This window comes from Convolutriloba macropyga, chromosome 9 (assembly GCF_964194025.1).
Source record: "Convolutriloba macropyga chromosome 9, txConMacr16.3, whole genome shotgun sequence".
NCBI lineage: Eukaryota > Metazoa > Xenacoelomorpha > Acoela > Convolutidae > Convolutriloba > Convolutriloba macropyga.
In genome coordinates, this window is record NC_134476.1 from 56,099,306 (window position 1) to 56,118,476 (window position 19,171).

The 19,171-nt window shown below is 36.7% G+C and overlaps 2 protein-coding genes across 2 annotated transcripts in view; one reads left to right on the forward strand and one right to left on the reverse strand.

Annotated features, from left to right (window-relative positions):
- Window positions 1–19,171, reverse strand: part of LOC142345872 (endophilin-B1-like) — a 276,037-nt gene that overhangs the window by 226,113 nt on the left and 30,753 nt on the right. The window lies entirely within an intron of this gene.
- Window positions 1–19,171, forward strand: part of LOC142345874 (ephrin type-A receptor 3-like) — a 48,307-nt gene that overhangs the window by 16,054 nt on the left and 13,082 nt on the right. Inside the window, 11 exon segments of the mRNA XM_075398303.1 lie at window positions 1,381–1,596; window positions 1,932–2,080; window positions 2,983–3,261; window positions 3,613–3,702; window positions 10,525–10,731; window positions 11,012–11,296; window positions 13,513–13,641; window positions 14,377–14,581; window positions 14,875–15,052; window positions 17,394–17,507; window positions 18,326–18,499. Coding sequence (XP_075254418.1) covers window positions 1,381–1,596; window positions 1,932–2,080; window positions 2,983–3,261; window positions 3,613–3,702; window positions 10,525–10,731; window positions 11,012–11,296; window positions 13,513–13,641; window positions 14,377–14,581; window positions 14,875–15,052; window positions 17,394–17,507; window positions 18,326–18,499 — 2,026 coding nt within the window.

Here is a 19,171-nt window from a genome sequence, read left to right on the forward strand (position 1 = left end):
CACTTTGGGCAATTAATATCTTCTCTTCCTGCTAGTATCCTATATGTCTGTGTCTATGATGCACATGGAAATACTCAATGCGCTCTCTACTGTATATTTGTTCAAATAGATTTTAAACCATAAACTCCTATGTTCATAGCTTAATGTGCAACTCTGACTCTTGTTTTGCTGTTCAAAACAATTCTCGTTAAAATTTAAGAAGATTTTCCGATTTGATAGAGATCCTCGTGTTCGAACATAGTATTTATTCTCTGAAAACCTGATATGTAGCAGCTGCTGTATTAATGTGGATAAAAAATTGTAAGCCTAAGTGAGAACAGTCTCAATCGCAGTGGGGGAGGAGATGAGGTGGGGGGGGGGGGGGGGGGGGGTTGTAAGAAGATACGAGGGGTGGGATTGAATAGTTGAGGAGAGTAGATGGTGAGGATACATATTAGTAGTGTCCCAGTTGTGTCTTCAATTAGTAGAACCAGGTAATTCCTAATCAATATTCCACTGCCCTCCAATCATCTCTCTACAATCTACTCCAGCTCACACATACATACACGCGCACATCAAAGGAAACGCCCCACATAAAGTAAACACAACACAATACATCCAATACAATACGTGTGCACATTGCAATTGGGCCCCTGTATATTTACAATATGATGATCGCAGTGTATTCACAAAATACCTTTCAGCCAAAAAGCATCTTTGAGAAAAAAGCTCAGTGGAAGATTTAAATGCATCCTTAGAAGAACTGGAGAAAAGGGGCGGCTGTTTAATCTTTAATTGATTACTCCACACTAATTCCATCCTTTCTCACTACTCCTCCAATACCTGTAATCATATCTCGTTAACATGTGTTACTTTGCAGTGATGATAAGTGAGGAGAGAGAGGGGGAATTTATGGGAATTAGCTAATTGGTTGAATCTGTTTTACTACTTTGCTCTAACTGGAACAAAGGAGGATGAAAGCAGTTTGAAATAGACTCCCATTTTTACTAAATGGGCCACACGTTTTGATCCAGTGACGAAACGCGCATGCAACATTTCAACATCAGTTGCTTTTATGGAGTTAATGTAGAAATTTAGTGTGATAATTAAAAAGAAACAGGTCCTTGACATTATGACACTGTCATGTATTGAACAATTATTTGAAAACAAACCTAACGAAATCACCAGCAATTGCATTTTGCTTTCAAAGCTTCCATGCTCTTACAGTAAAGCTGAGTCGAAGGACCTCTCAATGTTACAGGATCAAGATCGGCAGAGATTTCTCAGGATTGAAAAAGATTGCTCCAATAGTGAATGTATCATGCTCTTTTAGTGATCAGTCCTCCTCTGTTAGTGATATATACACATGAGTTAGAAAAAGGAAAGAGTGATTGTGTTTAGATCTCTGAGAGCCACAGTTCATAACACAGAGGTCAAGTTGGAGTGGATTAAACCTTTTGTGCTTTCCACCTACTCTAAGCCACATTTGTCGTTCATAGTCAAGTGTCTCAAATGTGCCCAGATGCCGATGAGGAGAAAAACATCACAGGGGAGAGGAGATATTGGCGACAACAATATGGAAAACCCACAATTCGACAAACACGGATACTCAAAAATGTAGGAGTAAACTTGATTGGATAAATTGCATAAATTATTGGATAAGGGTTGCCCACGTTTTATTACAATATAAAAAAAAGGTTAGCTATCTTATAAAGGCTATTAGAATGAAGTTCTTAGAGCATGCAAAATATCCTCCATGTAAGTTTTAGGATAGCTAAACAGAATATTAAGACCAAATTACAATTTGTGCAATATTTTTTTGAAAGAGCTGTTGTTTAGCGAGCTCTTCCACCTTAGTGGTGAAATTGAACAAAAGGTTGATTCACATTGAGTTAGATGATTGAGACGTTGTTGTTTGATTGATTCAATGTTGGGTGGTATTGTGTGTGTAGGTTGGCAATGAGTGAAGTGCCGTTTTTGGTGAAAGGGCTCAGGCCAATGGAGGAGTACACGTTTGAAGTGCTGACAGTGAACGCACTTGTAGAGGACACATTGGACAAGGCCAGTCGTGATCAGATAACCATCAAAACACAACAAGAGGGTAACAATCTCTTTTATTTATTTCCCAGATTCGACCCATTTTCAGGATCGTCATTTTTTTTAAACCAATTTTGCCTTTGACGGCGTCATTACGTTAGCCATTTTCAAATTTTGTTCCAGAATCTGGGCTAAGTGTTGATTTTAAAACTCGAGATGAACTCGTGACCTTTTTCCACGACACTGGTGATCGCTTATTTTGCTACGATTGGTGCTTTTTTAAAATATTTTTCACCATTGATCGACTTTCAATGTTCATTTTCTTTGATATTTTGACCTTGTTAAAATTGTTAGAAGTAGTTGAAATGGTAAAGCACAACTGACAAAATAGCTCGGAAGCAGTGTAAATTTTGAGGACGTATTTAAATGAGAGCAAAAGTAAACTACCTGCTATTTGGAAAATATTATTTTTTGAAAAATGACACAAATTGATCGATTTCTAATGACAGACAACATTTTAGTGTGGTGAAAGTAAATTGATTTTGTTGAACATCCAATATATAGCAGATACTGTGTGTTCTATCTCTAGTGCTATATGTCTAATAAACAGGCCTGGGTTTTTCTTGAGTGTTTTTGATCGATATTGAATGCACTTTTCTTTTATGACCATCCTATTTCTGACCACGGGCACAACGCATTATGAAAATAAGACAACAGCCGCTCACAATCGAAGGTTAGATAACCCTGAGATGAAAAAGTGGGCAGTTAAGAGTTGTAAACTACTACTGGTTAAATGACAACTTAGTACCTGGATCTGAAGCGCCCTATGAAAATTACATGTTTGTTTTTCTTGCACTTGTATTTCAATTTTCATTCATTCACATTTACATTCAGAAGTTGACTCATTCATGTAGTTCAAATCCTATAGCCAATGTTTTTTTGTTAATGATTTCTGTTCCATTTTAGTTCGGATTGGAAACATAACCCTTCAGAAGCCGGGTGATGGAAGTGGTGGAATCATAGTAAGTTGGCAACTGATCGGAAGTCACCCTGCATCATCGTCAGGTACCTCTGCTGGCAGCCTCACCTCGGCCTCTACCTCTCCACTAGCGGAGGGAGGGGACTCGACAGATGAAGGGGTGGAGATGAGTGCGGATGGGACCAGATTCAAAATAAAGTTGATCGACCCACAGGGAGGCAAGAGTGAGATATATACCAGCTACAAGAACCACTTCAACCTTAAAGGTAATAATACCACAGCTCAAGTTAAGTTGTTTGCTTTGCTAGGTTTTAGTTTATAATTAAGTGTCAAGGTGCTGGAACTCCAGGAATGAGAAGATTGGAGAACTAAAAGGTGGCGAAAAAAATTGGAAAGACAAAAGTAGTATAGAATTTTTATTTGTGTACAAAATATGGGCTATTGATTGTGCCTAATTGCTTTCATTGCGGGCATAGTAGTTAAAATTTTTGTACAATAGTTATGAGTGGGCTTTTTTGAGGTTAAAAGGGTTATGATGCTGTTTAGCGTTTCTTACTTAACTCGGCATTTGTTAACAATGATGACAGATATGATTTGTTGTGTTTGCGTGTATACAGGTCTGGCAGCTGGAGATTGGCGACTGGAAATCTGCACACAGTCGGAGTTCGAGACATGCAGTGATGTTGTACAAGTCAACTTCGAACCAGGTAAATTGACGCCTATTTTGATATCAAAAACATAACTTATCAATCTCAAAATATTACATATACATATGTCCTTGTTCCAAATATCATTTTATGCAATTGATTATCTGTACTTTCTGACAACATTCGGCTTTAAAGATTAAATGATGGTTTCAGTGACAATATTTTTTAATTCGCAATTAACAGCAATATTTCTATAGAGGGTTGTGGGGCAAAATTAAGGAGTTCCTGTGATCAAAGCCTTGTGTTTCGCCCTATTTTCCTCTTTTCATGAACCTCTGTTTATTCGTTTGTTTAAAATTGAGGAAAGTTTCGGGCAAGCCTTGAAATTTGTATACGTTTGCCTCTTTGATGTGAAGGTAAACAAAACTTTATTGTTTATTCACAACAGATTCGTATGTTAATGAAATGTTCATTGATACAAATGTGAGAATAATTGGGGCGAAATTGTTCCATTCCTGTCAAATTGTATGTAATACTCAAGTTTAAATTGTTTTAAAGCCCTACTTTAACACTTCTCTAACATAAATGGCGAATGATTGATTGTTTTGCAAAATAAGTATAGATATTTTGTCACTCTGTAAAAAAAATATTGGCCCAAGTGGTCTCTTTTCCATTGGGTTTAATGCCCACGGGTATTTGAACTCTTATGGTGATCTAGGAACCGAACGTGAGGTTAATCTGCGATGTGTCAGTTCTATGTTTGGCAAAGTATTTGAGAGGTATTTATTTAAGGTTAAGTCGCAAGCAGTTCTCTTTAATTAGAATAGGTGGAAGGAGCATTCACTTAACAGGTGTTTTCAATCAGCTTCCTTCTGGTGAAGCCCTAAATGGCAACTCCTCAACTCAATGTAGGTAAAGGCTGATTGATATTGTACTGTACAACTCAAATACTTGGAAACATAATCATGCAAGGGTTGTGGTGGTGGTGGTTACAGAAGTAATGCGAACGAGATTACATGTGTTGAGGCGATTGATTTGGTGTGGCTAGCTTTTATGCCAAGTGTAAACTCGTTTTTGTCAATTAATATTTTATCTCTCTTAATTCAAATCAGACACTTGGCTATTACGGTTGCTTTGAAGCGGTGTTTAGATTATTGGCCGATATTTAGCATACAGGCATGTATCAAACAGAGTTGCAAGGTACTTGGTACTTTCACATGCAACTGTTGATTCCAAAATGCCCCTTGTTACAACTACAAGGCACAGGTAGAACTTAATAGGAAACGGCGAGACGGCAGGAGGAAAGCGACAGTTATGGCAACAATAAGGATCAAGATAAATGGCCAATTTCTCAACTTTTCAGATCTGGGAAGCGTCTCCAGCATCTGTTTTTGGCTGGTTAAAACTATTTAAGCGAGCCTTAAACCAACTGTTAGCTAAATTAAGAGTGTTGGTATTTGGTCTTGAAAGTGGAGTTGACGTAATATGAAAGATTTTTAGTGGTATTTATTCAGCAGTTATTGGAGTGAGAAAGGAAAGCAGGTGTGGGGGGGGGGGGGGTTGAGTATGATAAGTTCATAGTAGAACTGTCTAAATCAAAACAATCGAGTAGCCAAGGCGAGGCCGCTGACTTTTACTAGATTTGGGGTGGGTGCCCACGTGTCAATTCCCGATGGCTACTCTGAGATATAGCAAGAATGCGCAACAGTCTACGGCAATTACATAATCTTGTTATGCCTGTGATTGTTGGAACCCTTTGTCCCCAACTTACAACCCACCTATACACCACTTTTCGCACCTTTCATTTAGGGACAGATATTCCAAAATTTGAAACAGCCGACAATACAATTAATCGAATTCAGTTCTGAACTGAAAACCAGACCCTCTTTTTAATCTGCTGCAAGATTTCAGCAACATTTGTTTAAGAGATTTGTTAAAAGCAAATGGGTGTAGGCATAATGGGATGGTATGTTTTATGAAAAAAGAAATTGAGAATATCGTCTAAGATCGTTTGAAATGTTAGTGGAGATATTTCAGCAGGGGGGTTGAGTGAGCGAGTGTGTAACATAAAGTGTTAGGCTAGAGGAACTTAGTGGGTTATAAGAAAGAGCTCTGCTGAGATATTATTTACACGCTAGCTCCTTGGGTTATTATGGTTAGAGGAAGTTAAGAAGGTTTGCGAGTCTGGGGCTCCGAGGGCCAGGAAGGAAGGAAACTTTGTTTATGATTGTAAGGGGCCACAAATAAACCCAATTGGGCCTCTCTCTTCTCCTCTCTTAACATGTAGAAGGTGTTAGCTGCGGGTGCCAGCAGTGCCACTGGGCTGGCGTAAACAACAGATCTACTCCAAATCACTCACAAGTTCCATGTCCACTCTAACCCTACCTCCCCCCCCCCCCCCCCTCTCCTCTGTTTATGCCTCAGAAATCATAACTAAACATTTTTCAATCAAAGTTCTCAATTTCAGTTTTATTTCATTTTGCAGCACCCCTCTTTGCCAAGACCCATTTAATGCTCTTAATCCTTGCGAGCACTGATAATTTTGCAGAACCTAGCTGTTCTTTTGTATTTACTGAAAATTACACTGTTTTATAAAAGCAACTCAATCAGAACTTGACTAAATGCATTTTAAATAGTCTTTTAATAGTTTTCGTTTGTTTGTAATCAATGATAACATATAAATATGAATGTGGCGCCACAGACATGCTCAAGTATGATATGAGTCACAATTGCACTCTTGGACTAGTCCACAGTCTCAGGTCAAAAATAACAGAACAGAAATTTTTGATGATTTTAATGGATGTTTGAACTGCTTTGATCATCACAATGCAATATCAATTATAATTTAAAGTCATACTTTCAATGGTAAAAACTCGCCATGTTATAAATGTTATAAACTCTTGAGATACAAAGGAATGCTATATTTGAGTCAAAGTCCTTGAAAATTTTTAATATTAAGGTGTAGCTATGACACTGACTTAATCAAGTTTTTTTGTGACAACGGCAGTTTTGAATGAGCTTCGCCAGTTGATCTGTTCTCTTAATTTTATATAAGAAAACGGAACGTTTAACAATTTTAAGGTCAGTTCCCTTGACTGCAAATCATTATTTTATTTCTATCTCAAATAATATGCTATGCCACCATGTTTAAGCTGCTAATCTTCACATATTTAAATGCTCCTTAAAGATGCACCCCAGTGTAAAACATGGGTTTTGGTACGCGCTATACCATCATATTTATCGCCTAAATTTTCGCTTGTTTTCACGCTCCTTAAATATGCAGCCTAACGTAGAAGCTCACTATCTGCATATGTCTTAGCGCTCATTAGACATGCAACATATCAAGGCCAAAAAAGTTGTTGATCAAAAGAATGCTGGTACATAGATTAACAGACGCAATATTACGCATCTGTAGTGGAAGCGGTAAGAATATAGCTGTTAAATCAAGTGCATGGATTCAAGACCGAGTTGGTGAAAAAGAACAACTTTTCTTTTCTATTCCTTTAAATGATTTTTTTTGATATTTTGTGGGCCTGCTAGTTCATACTTAATTGCAACTATTACTGTGTGCTTTTCCGAAGTTAATTGGCATCAAAAAACACTTGCAAACGTTGATTTTAGCGACCGCTCAACAATTTTAACTCTACTAGATTTGTTCCGCAAATATTACCTTGGTAATCGGAACCCAGCTCTAGAATGAAACAACGAGTATAAACACTTTTTTTAACTGCAAATCAGTGAAATTTTCCCAAAACGGTCATTCTCAGGCATGATTTTTTTTTGCAAATGAAACATCGCTCTACACTGAATTGAACCAATTTTGCTGGAATGCCTATTATATTTAATTACATGAGTTTTAAGTTCGTCAGTAAATCAAACTGAACTAAACAATTAGAATCAAAGTTTAAGAATGACGCAAAAACGTTTTTTGGTCTCTAAATTGTCGTTTTTTATCAAAATTGATTAGCTTCTTGAGTAAACAAAAACTACATATTTTTGATATATGTGATGAAACATTAACACTCGGGACATTAAGCATGGTTAGAAAGCAAGTTCAATAAGATTTTGAAAATCAGATGCTTCAGCATATTGAAATACGTTTACCTAAAACCGAAAGTGGGCATCTGACTTAAGAATAAAAAAATAAACGCTAAAACACAAACGTGTAACCAAATTGGGACAAAGTGACCAATGTGACCAAAAATCACAGCCAAGCTTGATATTCCGAATAAATCTGAAAAACAAGACTATCAAAAAATTGTGTTTTTGACAGGCGAAACAGTTTGTTTAAAAACATTTGGGGACATTTTTAGCCAGAATAATTTTTTTGCTTTCTTTATCTTTATAATCGTAAACGTCACAAAAATAATAATGAAGTGGTGTTGGAAAAAATTTTCATTTTGCTATTATACAGTGAAACCTCCTTGACTAAATCCGTGAGACCTGTTTCAAACACGCATCATTACTAAAAATTTGAGCGCAAGATATTGCTCAATTGATTGGGGAATGCTTGCTTGGCAACGTCAGGTCTCCGTAAAATGGTTTATAAATAAAGAAAAAAGTGACCCACAGAAGCAAAAAAGATTTTTTAAGAATTTTTCGAAAAAGGGTAATAAAGAAATAAATGAAAACCGTAGAAAAGCCAGGTAAAAGTCCTGAACTTCAATGATTCGACAACAAAGGATACGACTGCTGCTGATTTGATAACAAAGGAAACCTTGATTTTCCATGGAGCAGTTGAAACCTAACATTTCAAAAAAAGACAATAGTAAGGAACATAGCTGGCAGATTGCCAGAAAATAGCCACAATAGATTCGTAGATCGGCAGTCTAAAAAAAACAGTAAAAAAGACAGACCAAAAAAATTTGTCTTTTCATTGAAGGCTGATCTGGTATATTTTGATTAAAAATCTGTATAAGTTATTGCTGCCTCTATTAGCTGATCTCAAATAACCTTCATATAGAGTGACACACACCCATTTGACCTTATCTCTTTGAATTAAAGTGAATAAAAGTCAATTTCAAAGTGAGGAAGTCATTTTTGAGAGTGAGGTAAGTCAAGTGTGACCAAAAATTTAATCACGCGAATGAACAAAAAACTCGCTCCACTAAGAGCGAAAAATGACGTCACGCATGCAATTCAGTTGAAATTGCATGAACGAATGAACAAAAAGTGGCTGTGACGTCATATGGTCGTAACAAAAATCATAACGACGAAATAAAAAAACATAGCAGGACAAGTCCTGACGTACAATTCAAAGAATTTTCATTGACTAAACAGAAAAACTAGACCTAGAATGGACTATGAGTGAATTGAGAAAACCATTTTAAAAAAAAATTAGATCAAAAAATAAGAAAAAAAAAACAAAAAATCAATGTCAAAATGCCGCATGTGAACAAAAAACCACTAGCGAGAAATGAAAATTTAATTCAAACAAAAAACTAGGCCTAGAATGAGCTGTGAATGGATTGGGAAAACCATTTAAAAAAAATCCGATCCAAAAAATCAAAAAAACAGTAAAATTCAGAGTGAAATTGCCGCATGTGAACAAAAAACCACTACCGAGAAACCGAATTTTTGTTCAAACACCATTTTCGCACTCTACTTTAAAATTTGAGCGAAAAAAATTCACGCCGCAAAACCACTCGCTTTTTCGCTCCATTTCCTGTTTCGGCGTGACCAAAATCACTACTCTAATTTGACTTCAAAAATCATGAAAATGTGTGAACAGATCTTAAAAAAAAAAGACAGCGCCCCAATACAATTCAAATTCTTTGAATTGTAAAAAACCAAGAGAAGGCCAATAATAGCCCCAGCTATCGCTGTGCGGCTATTAATAAAACACTTATTCAGAGATTCACTTGTCTCAAATGTTTTTGAAGAAATGCATATTCGACAGATAAATTAACAAAGCACCCTTGGAAAGGACTCGCTAACGCTAATTAAGTAACGTCAAAGAAGCAGTGGGAACATGAAAGGGAGGGAAAGTAACAGCAACTTCAATGCTTTCCAAAATAAATGGCGTCAAACGTTTCAAAAAGCAAATTTTGCCTTCGTTAATGAACGATCAATACTTTTTGGTTGATATTCTATCAATTTTGCCTCTGGACGAATCTATCACTAAATACTTAGCTCATTCTCAGTTGTTCCCTGTTCGACATTAGTCATGGTTATAAATTTGTCTTTCTCAAATTTTCGTAAAAAGATCAAGTACGATAATCATTGAATTCTTTTCTTCTTGTTGTTTATCATGATCTCAGAGAAGTGATTGATTGAATAAAAAACGGGTAAAACAACTTTAAAACTGGTCAGTTTGATTATATTTTGACTGAACGTTTGCTTCGGCTTTTTTTTTCTCATGGACGCATTTTTCTCGTTTTTGAATTCTAACTAACTAAGTTTTTAGAATTAAAACAACTGTATACCCACAAAACCTACAAAAATTATTTAGTTATTCGAAACGATTGAAAAAAAGCTAAATTTACCAAAAATTTTATCAAAAAGTAGGCTAAATTGTCGTGGAATCTTTTTCGCAATTTTTTAAGTATTTGACTTCTAAGCGGGACACGTATTTCAATGATTGGTCTGGATTTCTAGAAATATCTTAAAAGCGGTAAAAATTCTTATAACTTTGAAGAAGACTTATTGTTATCAAGTTTGGCAAATTATAGTTCAAATTGACAAGAGATGCTACTAACATTTGTTTGAGAACTTTTTCGCAGAAGAAGCAGATTTTGTCTTTGTAAAACTTTTTTGATACCACATTTTTTAATCTTGGATGCCCTCAAAAATGTCAAAAAGTGTCCGCATCTTTTTTAAGAAAAATGTACAATTAACATTGTTAAATGGAATGGAATTGCATCGATGTGTTGTTGTTTTCAGAGGCGCACCTGCAAGTGATCAATGCAGGCAATCTTGCAATAGCAGCTGGTCTGTTGGTGACAGTGATTCTTACCATGTTGCTCGTTCTGGTGACAGCCGTGTGTTGCTACAGACGCAATGTTGCATTCAAGTACACAGCCAGCACCACTGGCCAATTCCACTCTATGTATGGACACGCATACGCCTCAGCTGCTGGTACTATTGGAGGTTCGTTTACACTTTAAACCGCACCGCTTTAAAAATTTCGGCTAATTCTTAGTGAGAGGATTTTCCCCTGTTTGAGTGTTAAGATCTTGATAAAAAAGAGGTGTGTCTCTTAGATTAAGTTTATTTCAGAATTCTACTTTACATTGTTCAATGAAAAATCAAATTTTTGTAGTTTTGAGGGACAAAACTAGTGACTCGTACGTAAATGATAAAAAAAATTATACATTTCGTCAGTGGAGAAGGTCCCATGATACGTTGCAATATTCAGGATTGATTTCAGGTCATGGTCATTATAACCTAATGGATGTGTCCCTGCAATCTCCAGTGATGGACCCCTCAACTATGAAACTACTGTACCCACATCAACAGCACCACCCCTCCAACCCACTCAGCCTGGGGCTCACTGGCTTCACTCCAATGGGAATGGGACAGGGAATGCAAGCATTCGTGGACCCCACTTACTACGATGACATTGATAAGTTATTCATGGAGTTCACAAGAGAAGTTCATCCACAACAGCTAGAAAATCTCGATTCCGGCAACTTCTCTCCCCATCAATATTCTGGTGAGTCATAACCATCCGAAAAGTTTAATGAATAGCATCAGAATGTGACCAGCTTTAATATTTAGTTTCACTTGAAATTGTTGTAACTACAGTGAGCCATCTAATTTTCATGTTATCCTGCTTTAAAATAAATACTCTTTTATAATTATCACATCCCATTTTACAGTTCTGCCTGCATTTTATATTTAATTTCAAATCTTAATTTTGTTTGCAATGATATTGTCTTGAACGGAACAAATTGGTCTCATGTGAATATTTTGATAGCCTGAAGAGTTTTGGTGCCTTGACATTAGTTCAGTGTGCGTATGTGGCTAACGATGTCATATTTCATTTAGAGCAGCCACATAAACTAGCCCTGTTGCACCCCATTCCCAACTTGCAAGTGTGATCTCAGATGTTGGCTAAATTAGAATTTACTTTGAAAAAGAGGCAAAGGGGGAACGGAGCATTACAAGGGGGGAGGCGGCAAAATAAACGAAGACAACAATAAATATGGGCTGATAAACAAGGGCCCAAATTAAATTTGTTCATCAAAATGCGACTCACTTTTTTAACATTCCACATTGGGCTAATTTGAATTTTCGTCGCTCTTTTCCGGGTTTATGGCCCAGTAGTAATTACAAACACCTCATACACGTTGTTTGCGTTGTCATGTACCTATTGAACACGTGAAATGCAATACATGCGCTTGTAGAACATGAAGGGCGGGGTTGAATGCAGTTTTGTTCCATTTATTTTAAAAATAGGAAAATTATCCCTTTGTTCCTCCTTTTTCCTTAATTAAATTCATTGGGAAACTAATTTAAATAGTTAACAATACAAAGCCTGTATGTAATCTTCTTTTTTCATCAACAAAATTTCAAATTGCAATTTTTCAATTTCTTGTTTGGGTTTGTTTTGATAGGCGGAAGGGGAAATGAAATTGGAGCAGACCTTGGCCCATTAATGTAATCTCTATTCACTCTCTGACAAATATAATCAGTTTCGCTTTAAAAGCAAAGATATTCTGAAATGCTAACATTTCAAATCACTGTCACACGCAAATGACTTACAAGGCACTATTTAGTCAACAGAAATACAGTTTGTTTAGTCTATTCAGCAGTGAGCGAGAGTGAGTGAGAGGGAGGAGGGGGCTCTCGCTACTTTTCGGGTCTCTAGACTGCTAGACCTCCCAAGAGTACCACTACTACTACTATATATAATATTACTAGTGGGCCAGCGATATTACTACTAATATTATTACTAGGTTAAGAGTGTTATGAGTTATAGCCAGGCCAATAACTAACTACTTAGAGGTTTAATCTCTCCGCCCTAGCTGAAGGTCTGTTTTTAATCAGAGGAATCGAGACCTCCTCGCTTATCCCTCTCCCTTTTCTCTCTCCTTCCTTAACTCTTCTTCTAGATGGGAGGGGGAGTTTGCAAATTAATCTTAAATTGGGAATAAAGCTATAAAAGCAATTGATCCAATTCATTTCCCCGGTTGTCTCTGAGCTTGCATGCTTTTAACGTGTCTTAAATTGTCCGACCAGGGACTTACAGCTGAAGGAAGCCATCTCAGTTTAAGCCTATAAGAAATATTTGCCGCTAATATCTACTGGTTGTGAAATTACTACTGCTGTCGAGTGGCAATGATGAACCGTTTTGAAGATCAAAGTCACTTAGTAACTTCATGGCTTCTAAAAATGTTTCAATTGAGTTGATACTTTATAGTGCAAAGATGTACCATTGTATGCTTTCTTTGTGTACAATTTTGTCCTGACCGGGTTAAGACCAGATTAGCCATGTTTCTGTTAACTATGTCTTTTTCCAACTGTATTCACTGCTTTTGTGTCAGGAAGAACTAAATCATTTGTTTTGTTTCCTTGAGTATTCTATTAATATGATTAATATTATTAGTATTCTATGATCTCCTCCATTTCCGAAGCATAAGTTCCTGTAGCTTTGAAAACCTTTCCCACTAATTCCCTATTTAATCCTATATTCACGCGCTACCTCCATGTAAAAATAGGAGTCTCAATGAGAATTAATACGCCTAATTAATGCACATTTAAGCTCATATTTATGCTGAAATTAAAATTTATAGAAGCTTTTCCCAAAAGTGCTAGAATTTTAAGTTCAAATTGTAGGAACAATAGCTTGAATCCTTTTGATTGATATCTAAGGATGTAAACATTGTTTTTAGTTGACAGTTTTTTCTAAAGTGTGCATCATTTCAGCTCTGGCTAAGGGTGTGAAAGTGGACAGTGTGTCAGATGAGAAGGAGGATAGATGGAATGGACACCTGGATGGCTACAGTAGTGACACAACCAGGGCACTCCTCCACCACGCAGACCACTCCGGAGCCAGTTAGTTCTCATCATTGCCCCATCATTACCCATCTACCTCAACAAAAGCTTTTTAAAACGTTAAGACTTTTGGAAAAGTTAAGTTCCTTTCCACGTGGAAAACATCGGGACTTGTCGATTTCCAGCCAGATTCAAATATGATCAAAGTGATTGCTACGGTTGCCAGTCCAAAAAACAAAATCTTAATCACAGCATACGATAGAAATTTAGAAATAAAAAAATTAATTTAAATTAGGTGAAAAAAGGACAAAAGGATTAAATAAAGGCAAGATTCAAAAAGTTGAATTGAAATATTCAAAGATTTGGATTGTAAGAGACAAGAGAAGGTCAGTGATAACTCGCTATCGCAGTTGTTAATAGGTGGAAATCACCATTACGTGGCAAATGTCCGAATTGGTGTTTTTGAGATAACTTGGAGACGATTTGTGAACAACAGTGACAGTATCTCGCAGGTGTAAATGACAGGAAAAGCATGAATTTGCATGTCACTTGAATACTCGGATTTCGTAATCCATGTACATGCGTGATTTTGAAGAATGCTTGGCTTTCAATGCAATATGGAAACAATGCATATTTTGGATATTAGTCAGAAGGTATTTGACCTATTAGCTCAATTGTTTTATTCCAATGAGTTATGATTGATGGCTAACTTGTGCTTGTGGAGGAGTAGGAAAGGTCTCCCTTCACTTGGAATAGACTATACATGAATACTGTGAGTTTGAATGTTGAATGAAGGTGGTCAGCAGAAGAGTGTGGTGGTGTTGAGAGGGTGTGACGAGTCTTCTCCCCAAGAGTTGCGACTGATGGCTATCGAGTGTGCTACCATGTCCCAGTTCTACCACCCCAATGTCCACATGTTACACGGGGTACTCTTCCAGGGACCCACAGTCTACATGTGTCTAGAGGACGCACCTCTCGGAACCCTAGACTCCTATCTCAGGTGAGAGATGAGCAAACAGAATTTTGTAAACTGCAATCAACAACACTTAACAGCTTCAGTGTGAAATCCTCTTGTGCAGCTTTGCAGCATCCTCAGATGGTGTCTTTAGGGCAAATATTTGGCGCAAATTTTTGAATTTTGAGTAAATGGATTTAAAAATTATTTTGGATCCGAGGTAAGATTGCAAACAATCTTTTTTGGAGTTAATTTTTTTGAGAATTTAATTTGTATATGAGAGCATTTATTATTATTTATTGTATACGAGATGTTTCCATTATCATTTGATGTTTTAGAGCTTGTCTTCATTCTTCAATTGAGTTGAATGGAGTGAGCGGAGTTGGAGATGCAGATGGAAAGGACCCTTCTTGTTTCCCAAGTGACCATGGTCTGTCTCAGCTGCAGCTGGTCCACCTATTAAGAGGGGTGGCATGTGGAATGCAGTACTTGGCAGAACTAGGATACATTCACAAGGTCGGCTATGATTCAAGTGCATTTTTATATCCATTTTTGTAACTGTGCTATGCAGTAGATTTCATTTTTTGGTCAAATCAACTTTTTTAAGGTCAGCCCTATTGCTGTTATTCATATTTTGAATGCTGCTTTTAATTTTGCAGCGTTCTTTGTTGCTATCAAATGTGAAGATTTGTATCTAAATCTTTGAGTATTTTAGCCTATAGAATTATTTAGTATTTTTTTGAGTGAGATGACAAGTCAGCTCTTTTTTCAATAATTTTATTCATAAATCAACCTATTTATAAATCCATCTTCCACGAGATTGGTTTTGTGAGACTTGAACAATTAGGATGCGTCACTTTTTAATTTATCTGCCAATTGTGATGAAATCTTTTGTGATGAGAGTTTATTCCATTTAATTTATCCTCAATTATGGCAGGAGGGAGAATTTAATATGACTGAAATGACAATTCAGTGATTAGACAAATACATATCTTTTAACAGCAACTGTCAACAGATAACACAATAGTCATTCAAACTTCTATTCAATACAATCTCAGATTTTATTTTTGAACAAAATTTCAACGAGTCCTTTTTTATCTAAGAAACGAATAAGCAATTAGGCAGAAGCAATGTTGAAAACTCGTCTATGATAAAAACGTGTTTTCTTTTTTTTTCGTAATAAATTTGGGCCGCAACTTGCCATGAGTTTTATTCTAAGCCTGGTAAAAGCTGTAGTGACTTTTTGAATGAATTTGGTGGAATTGAGCGGTGTGACAGACGGCGTGAAATTTAGCTGATGGCTTGTCATTTAACTGAATGATCGGTAAGCGCTAATTCACCCCCAATTTGACAAGAGTCCATTTTGTCCATTCATTAATTGACCATTCACACTGAGTTTTGAGTCTTTTTGTTCTATATATAGGGGGGCAGTGAGGCGTACAGTTAATGGATTGCATTTGTGTTTGAGTTTGAAAATATAGTCTTTATATCTGGTGGTATTTGACTGACTGACAATGCTTTTAGCTCCCTCTCTCTCTCTCTCTCTCTCGCTCTACCTCTCGCCCCTTTTAGTCTATTCAACTGCAATTAACTATATGGCAACCTGCATTCAACCACAACAATCTCTGCACGTACAAACAACAAACAATGCGTCAGTGCGTCACATAAATACACACCTTAACATACTGTTCAACTTGATTGAAATTGAATGCAATCTAGCCAGTTTGTATTTATTTTTAATGCAAATGTTATCAGACTAAAAAAACGCAAAAGGGCAATTCTGCTAGCGATCAAAACTTCAACACTGATATGGTATTTAGACGAGAAAACGATACCAATGCTCATTCGTCACCCATCAGAAAATTCACCTCATTTTTATCCGGTGCAACGAATTCTCGAGAAATCGTTCAGTAACCTAACATGATAGAAAATTTTGCTCTAAATGCGAACTTGGTGTTTTAAACTTCATTTTCTTCTCTCTTATGGGAGAGAGAGGGGGTATTCCAGTAAAAAAAAAACATTCCATAGCAGTATAAGTAGTTTGTACACACCACCGAATTGCGTTGTTTGTATTTGTTTGCTTTTGTTGTTTTGGTGACGTTTACACGAGTGTGTAAAGCAGTTAATAATTAATAGTTATTGACTAGAAGTGGAATTGGGAAGCAAGTGTGAAGCAGTGGAGGAAGGAATGGACTTAGAGAGGAAGGAAAGAGAGGAGTAAATAAATTGTTTACTCTCTTGTCTTGTTACAACCATCTTTATTTATGCCTCTTTTGCCACATTTACGATGTTCAACATACAATTTTAATGACTGCTAATCAAAATGTGGGGAGTGGAAATTGTGGAGGCGAAAAGGGGGACAGCTTTATTGATGAAAGATTAATCAAAATAAGTGAAATAATTTCTCCTCGCTAAAACAAGTTTCTGAACGCTATGGCTGAGGAGTTGAGTGAAACTACTTTAAAAGCGCTTTATTCACATTTAACAGTTGATGATTTATGATTGGAAGGCGTCGAAACAGGAAGCAATATACTTTCTCTTCTTAAAAAGATGGCTAATAACAAAAGGAAACAGTTGACTATAGCGAAAGAAGACCAACAGTTAAGGACGGCAATTGATTGACTGATCGACCATAAAAGTGACACTCACGCGAACACACTAAGCACATCTTTATTCCAGTACTTATTAATAATTTAGAATGTTGATGAAACTTGTTACCTTCGAGCCATACGTAAGCTTAGACAAGGAGCCTTTTGCACAAGTGAGAAGAATCTAGATTTTTGTTGAAATGCTGGTTGATATGTTGGGTTAAAATGTTGGGTCTCTGACTTAGTGAAAATTTGTTTGTATGTTTCAGGTGTTGTGTGCCAATAATGTGTTAGTAAGTGGCAGTGGTCTGTGCAAAGTGGGTGGGTTCGAGATGCGGACTCTGTTGGAAGAAGAGGAATTGCAGGGACACAGCTACTCAAAGGTACTATTCTCAACATGAACAAGTTAAGTAGACCAGATCCAAATCAAGCACCACTAGCCAAAACTGTGTTCAAATGGAACAATTCCGACTGTGATGAAACATTCCAAATTAAATTTTGATTCCAATATATAGCTGCGATGAAGACTAGTATTCAAAGTTTCAATAAATGGCACAAGCTTTTAAATTTAAATTTTTCTTATTTTCATTTGGTTCAAACATAGTGTTCTAATATTTTTCAGTCGTTTGTTCCAACTTGAAATACGCCTGGACTATTTTCATTTGGAAGTAATCAATGTTTCATCGCTACACGAAATAATTCCTCGCAATGTTTCTGCTGTGATGTAAATTGACGTGTAGAATTTATCCACATTGATTTCCCATCACTTTTTGTAATGCAGCCCTAAATCCAACACTAATCCCAACTAATCCCCACAACACCCATTTTTATGTCTCAAAGGCCCTTTTAAATGAGTTGTTCTGAAGGGGGGCCTTAATAGCTAATCACCCTACTAATGCCCTCTCCCTCACTCAATTTACTTGTCATCGAACGGCAAGTCAATTTTATCTTCACTTAAAAATAGAAGCTACAACTGTGGATCATTCATTTCCTGTTATTTCATTTCACTTGGGATTCGTAAACCAAATTTTTGTTCTCTTATGTCAAAAGGGTTCTTCTCTGTCAAATCTAGAAACTTTAATCAAGAATTTTGTTTTAACTTTTGCTGGAACAGTCTTGATATTAAAATGTCAGAATCAATCGTGGTCACCTTTAAATGGGGCTTCATTTCCTTCGCAACCAATTTATGTATTGTTTGCAGGTAGTGGACGTGTTGAGTGGCTGGCTGGCTCCAGAAGTGATCAATTGTCGAAAGTGGAGCAGTAGCAGCGATGTGTGGGCATTCGGGGTGCTCGCTTGGGAGACACTTTCCCACTGCCAGAGACCACCTAGTCCAAACCCAGCATTCAATCAACAACAAAACAAGTCCCAACTGGTAAAGAGATATCCCTTACTGTGATTAATAGCCTTGTGGAGCCTGTGTTTAAAAATGTTTTTTTTTTCACAAAAAAACTTAGCTGGCAGGTTACCATTGGTTGGCAAAATACCAATGAAATTAAGTAGGACAGAAAAAAAAGGGTTTGTTGATGTGAGTTTTTTGTGACAACATAATTGTTTGCTTCTATTAGTTACCCTCAAATGACTGTAAATTAGAGTGACAAATACTCAGCTGACTTTATCTCCTTCAATTAAAGTTAGCAAAAATCAATTTGAGGGACGACAGGAAAGGTCATTTCTGAGAGTGAGATAAGACACGTGTGATCATAAACTTAATCGATCGCTTGAATGGAAAAAGATCTCCGCTAGTGTGAAAAATGACGTCTTGCGCAATTACATGAGGAATGATTAAAAAGCAGATTTGAACTGATGGTCTACGTCATATGGCCGTAGTAAAAACTTCGATGACGAAATAAAAAAACGAACGTACAAGCCTTGATTCACAATTCGAATTGAACGAACTACTTATAGATAGCACCATCGGCTTTTCACAGTAGGTAAATTGTACATAAAACTTCTCGGAGCACTGAGGAAAAGCTCTCATCTGCTTTTAGAAAAATAGTGTTGTCAAAACTATCAGGTCCACTAAGAAAAACTGAACATTGAACAA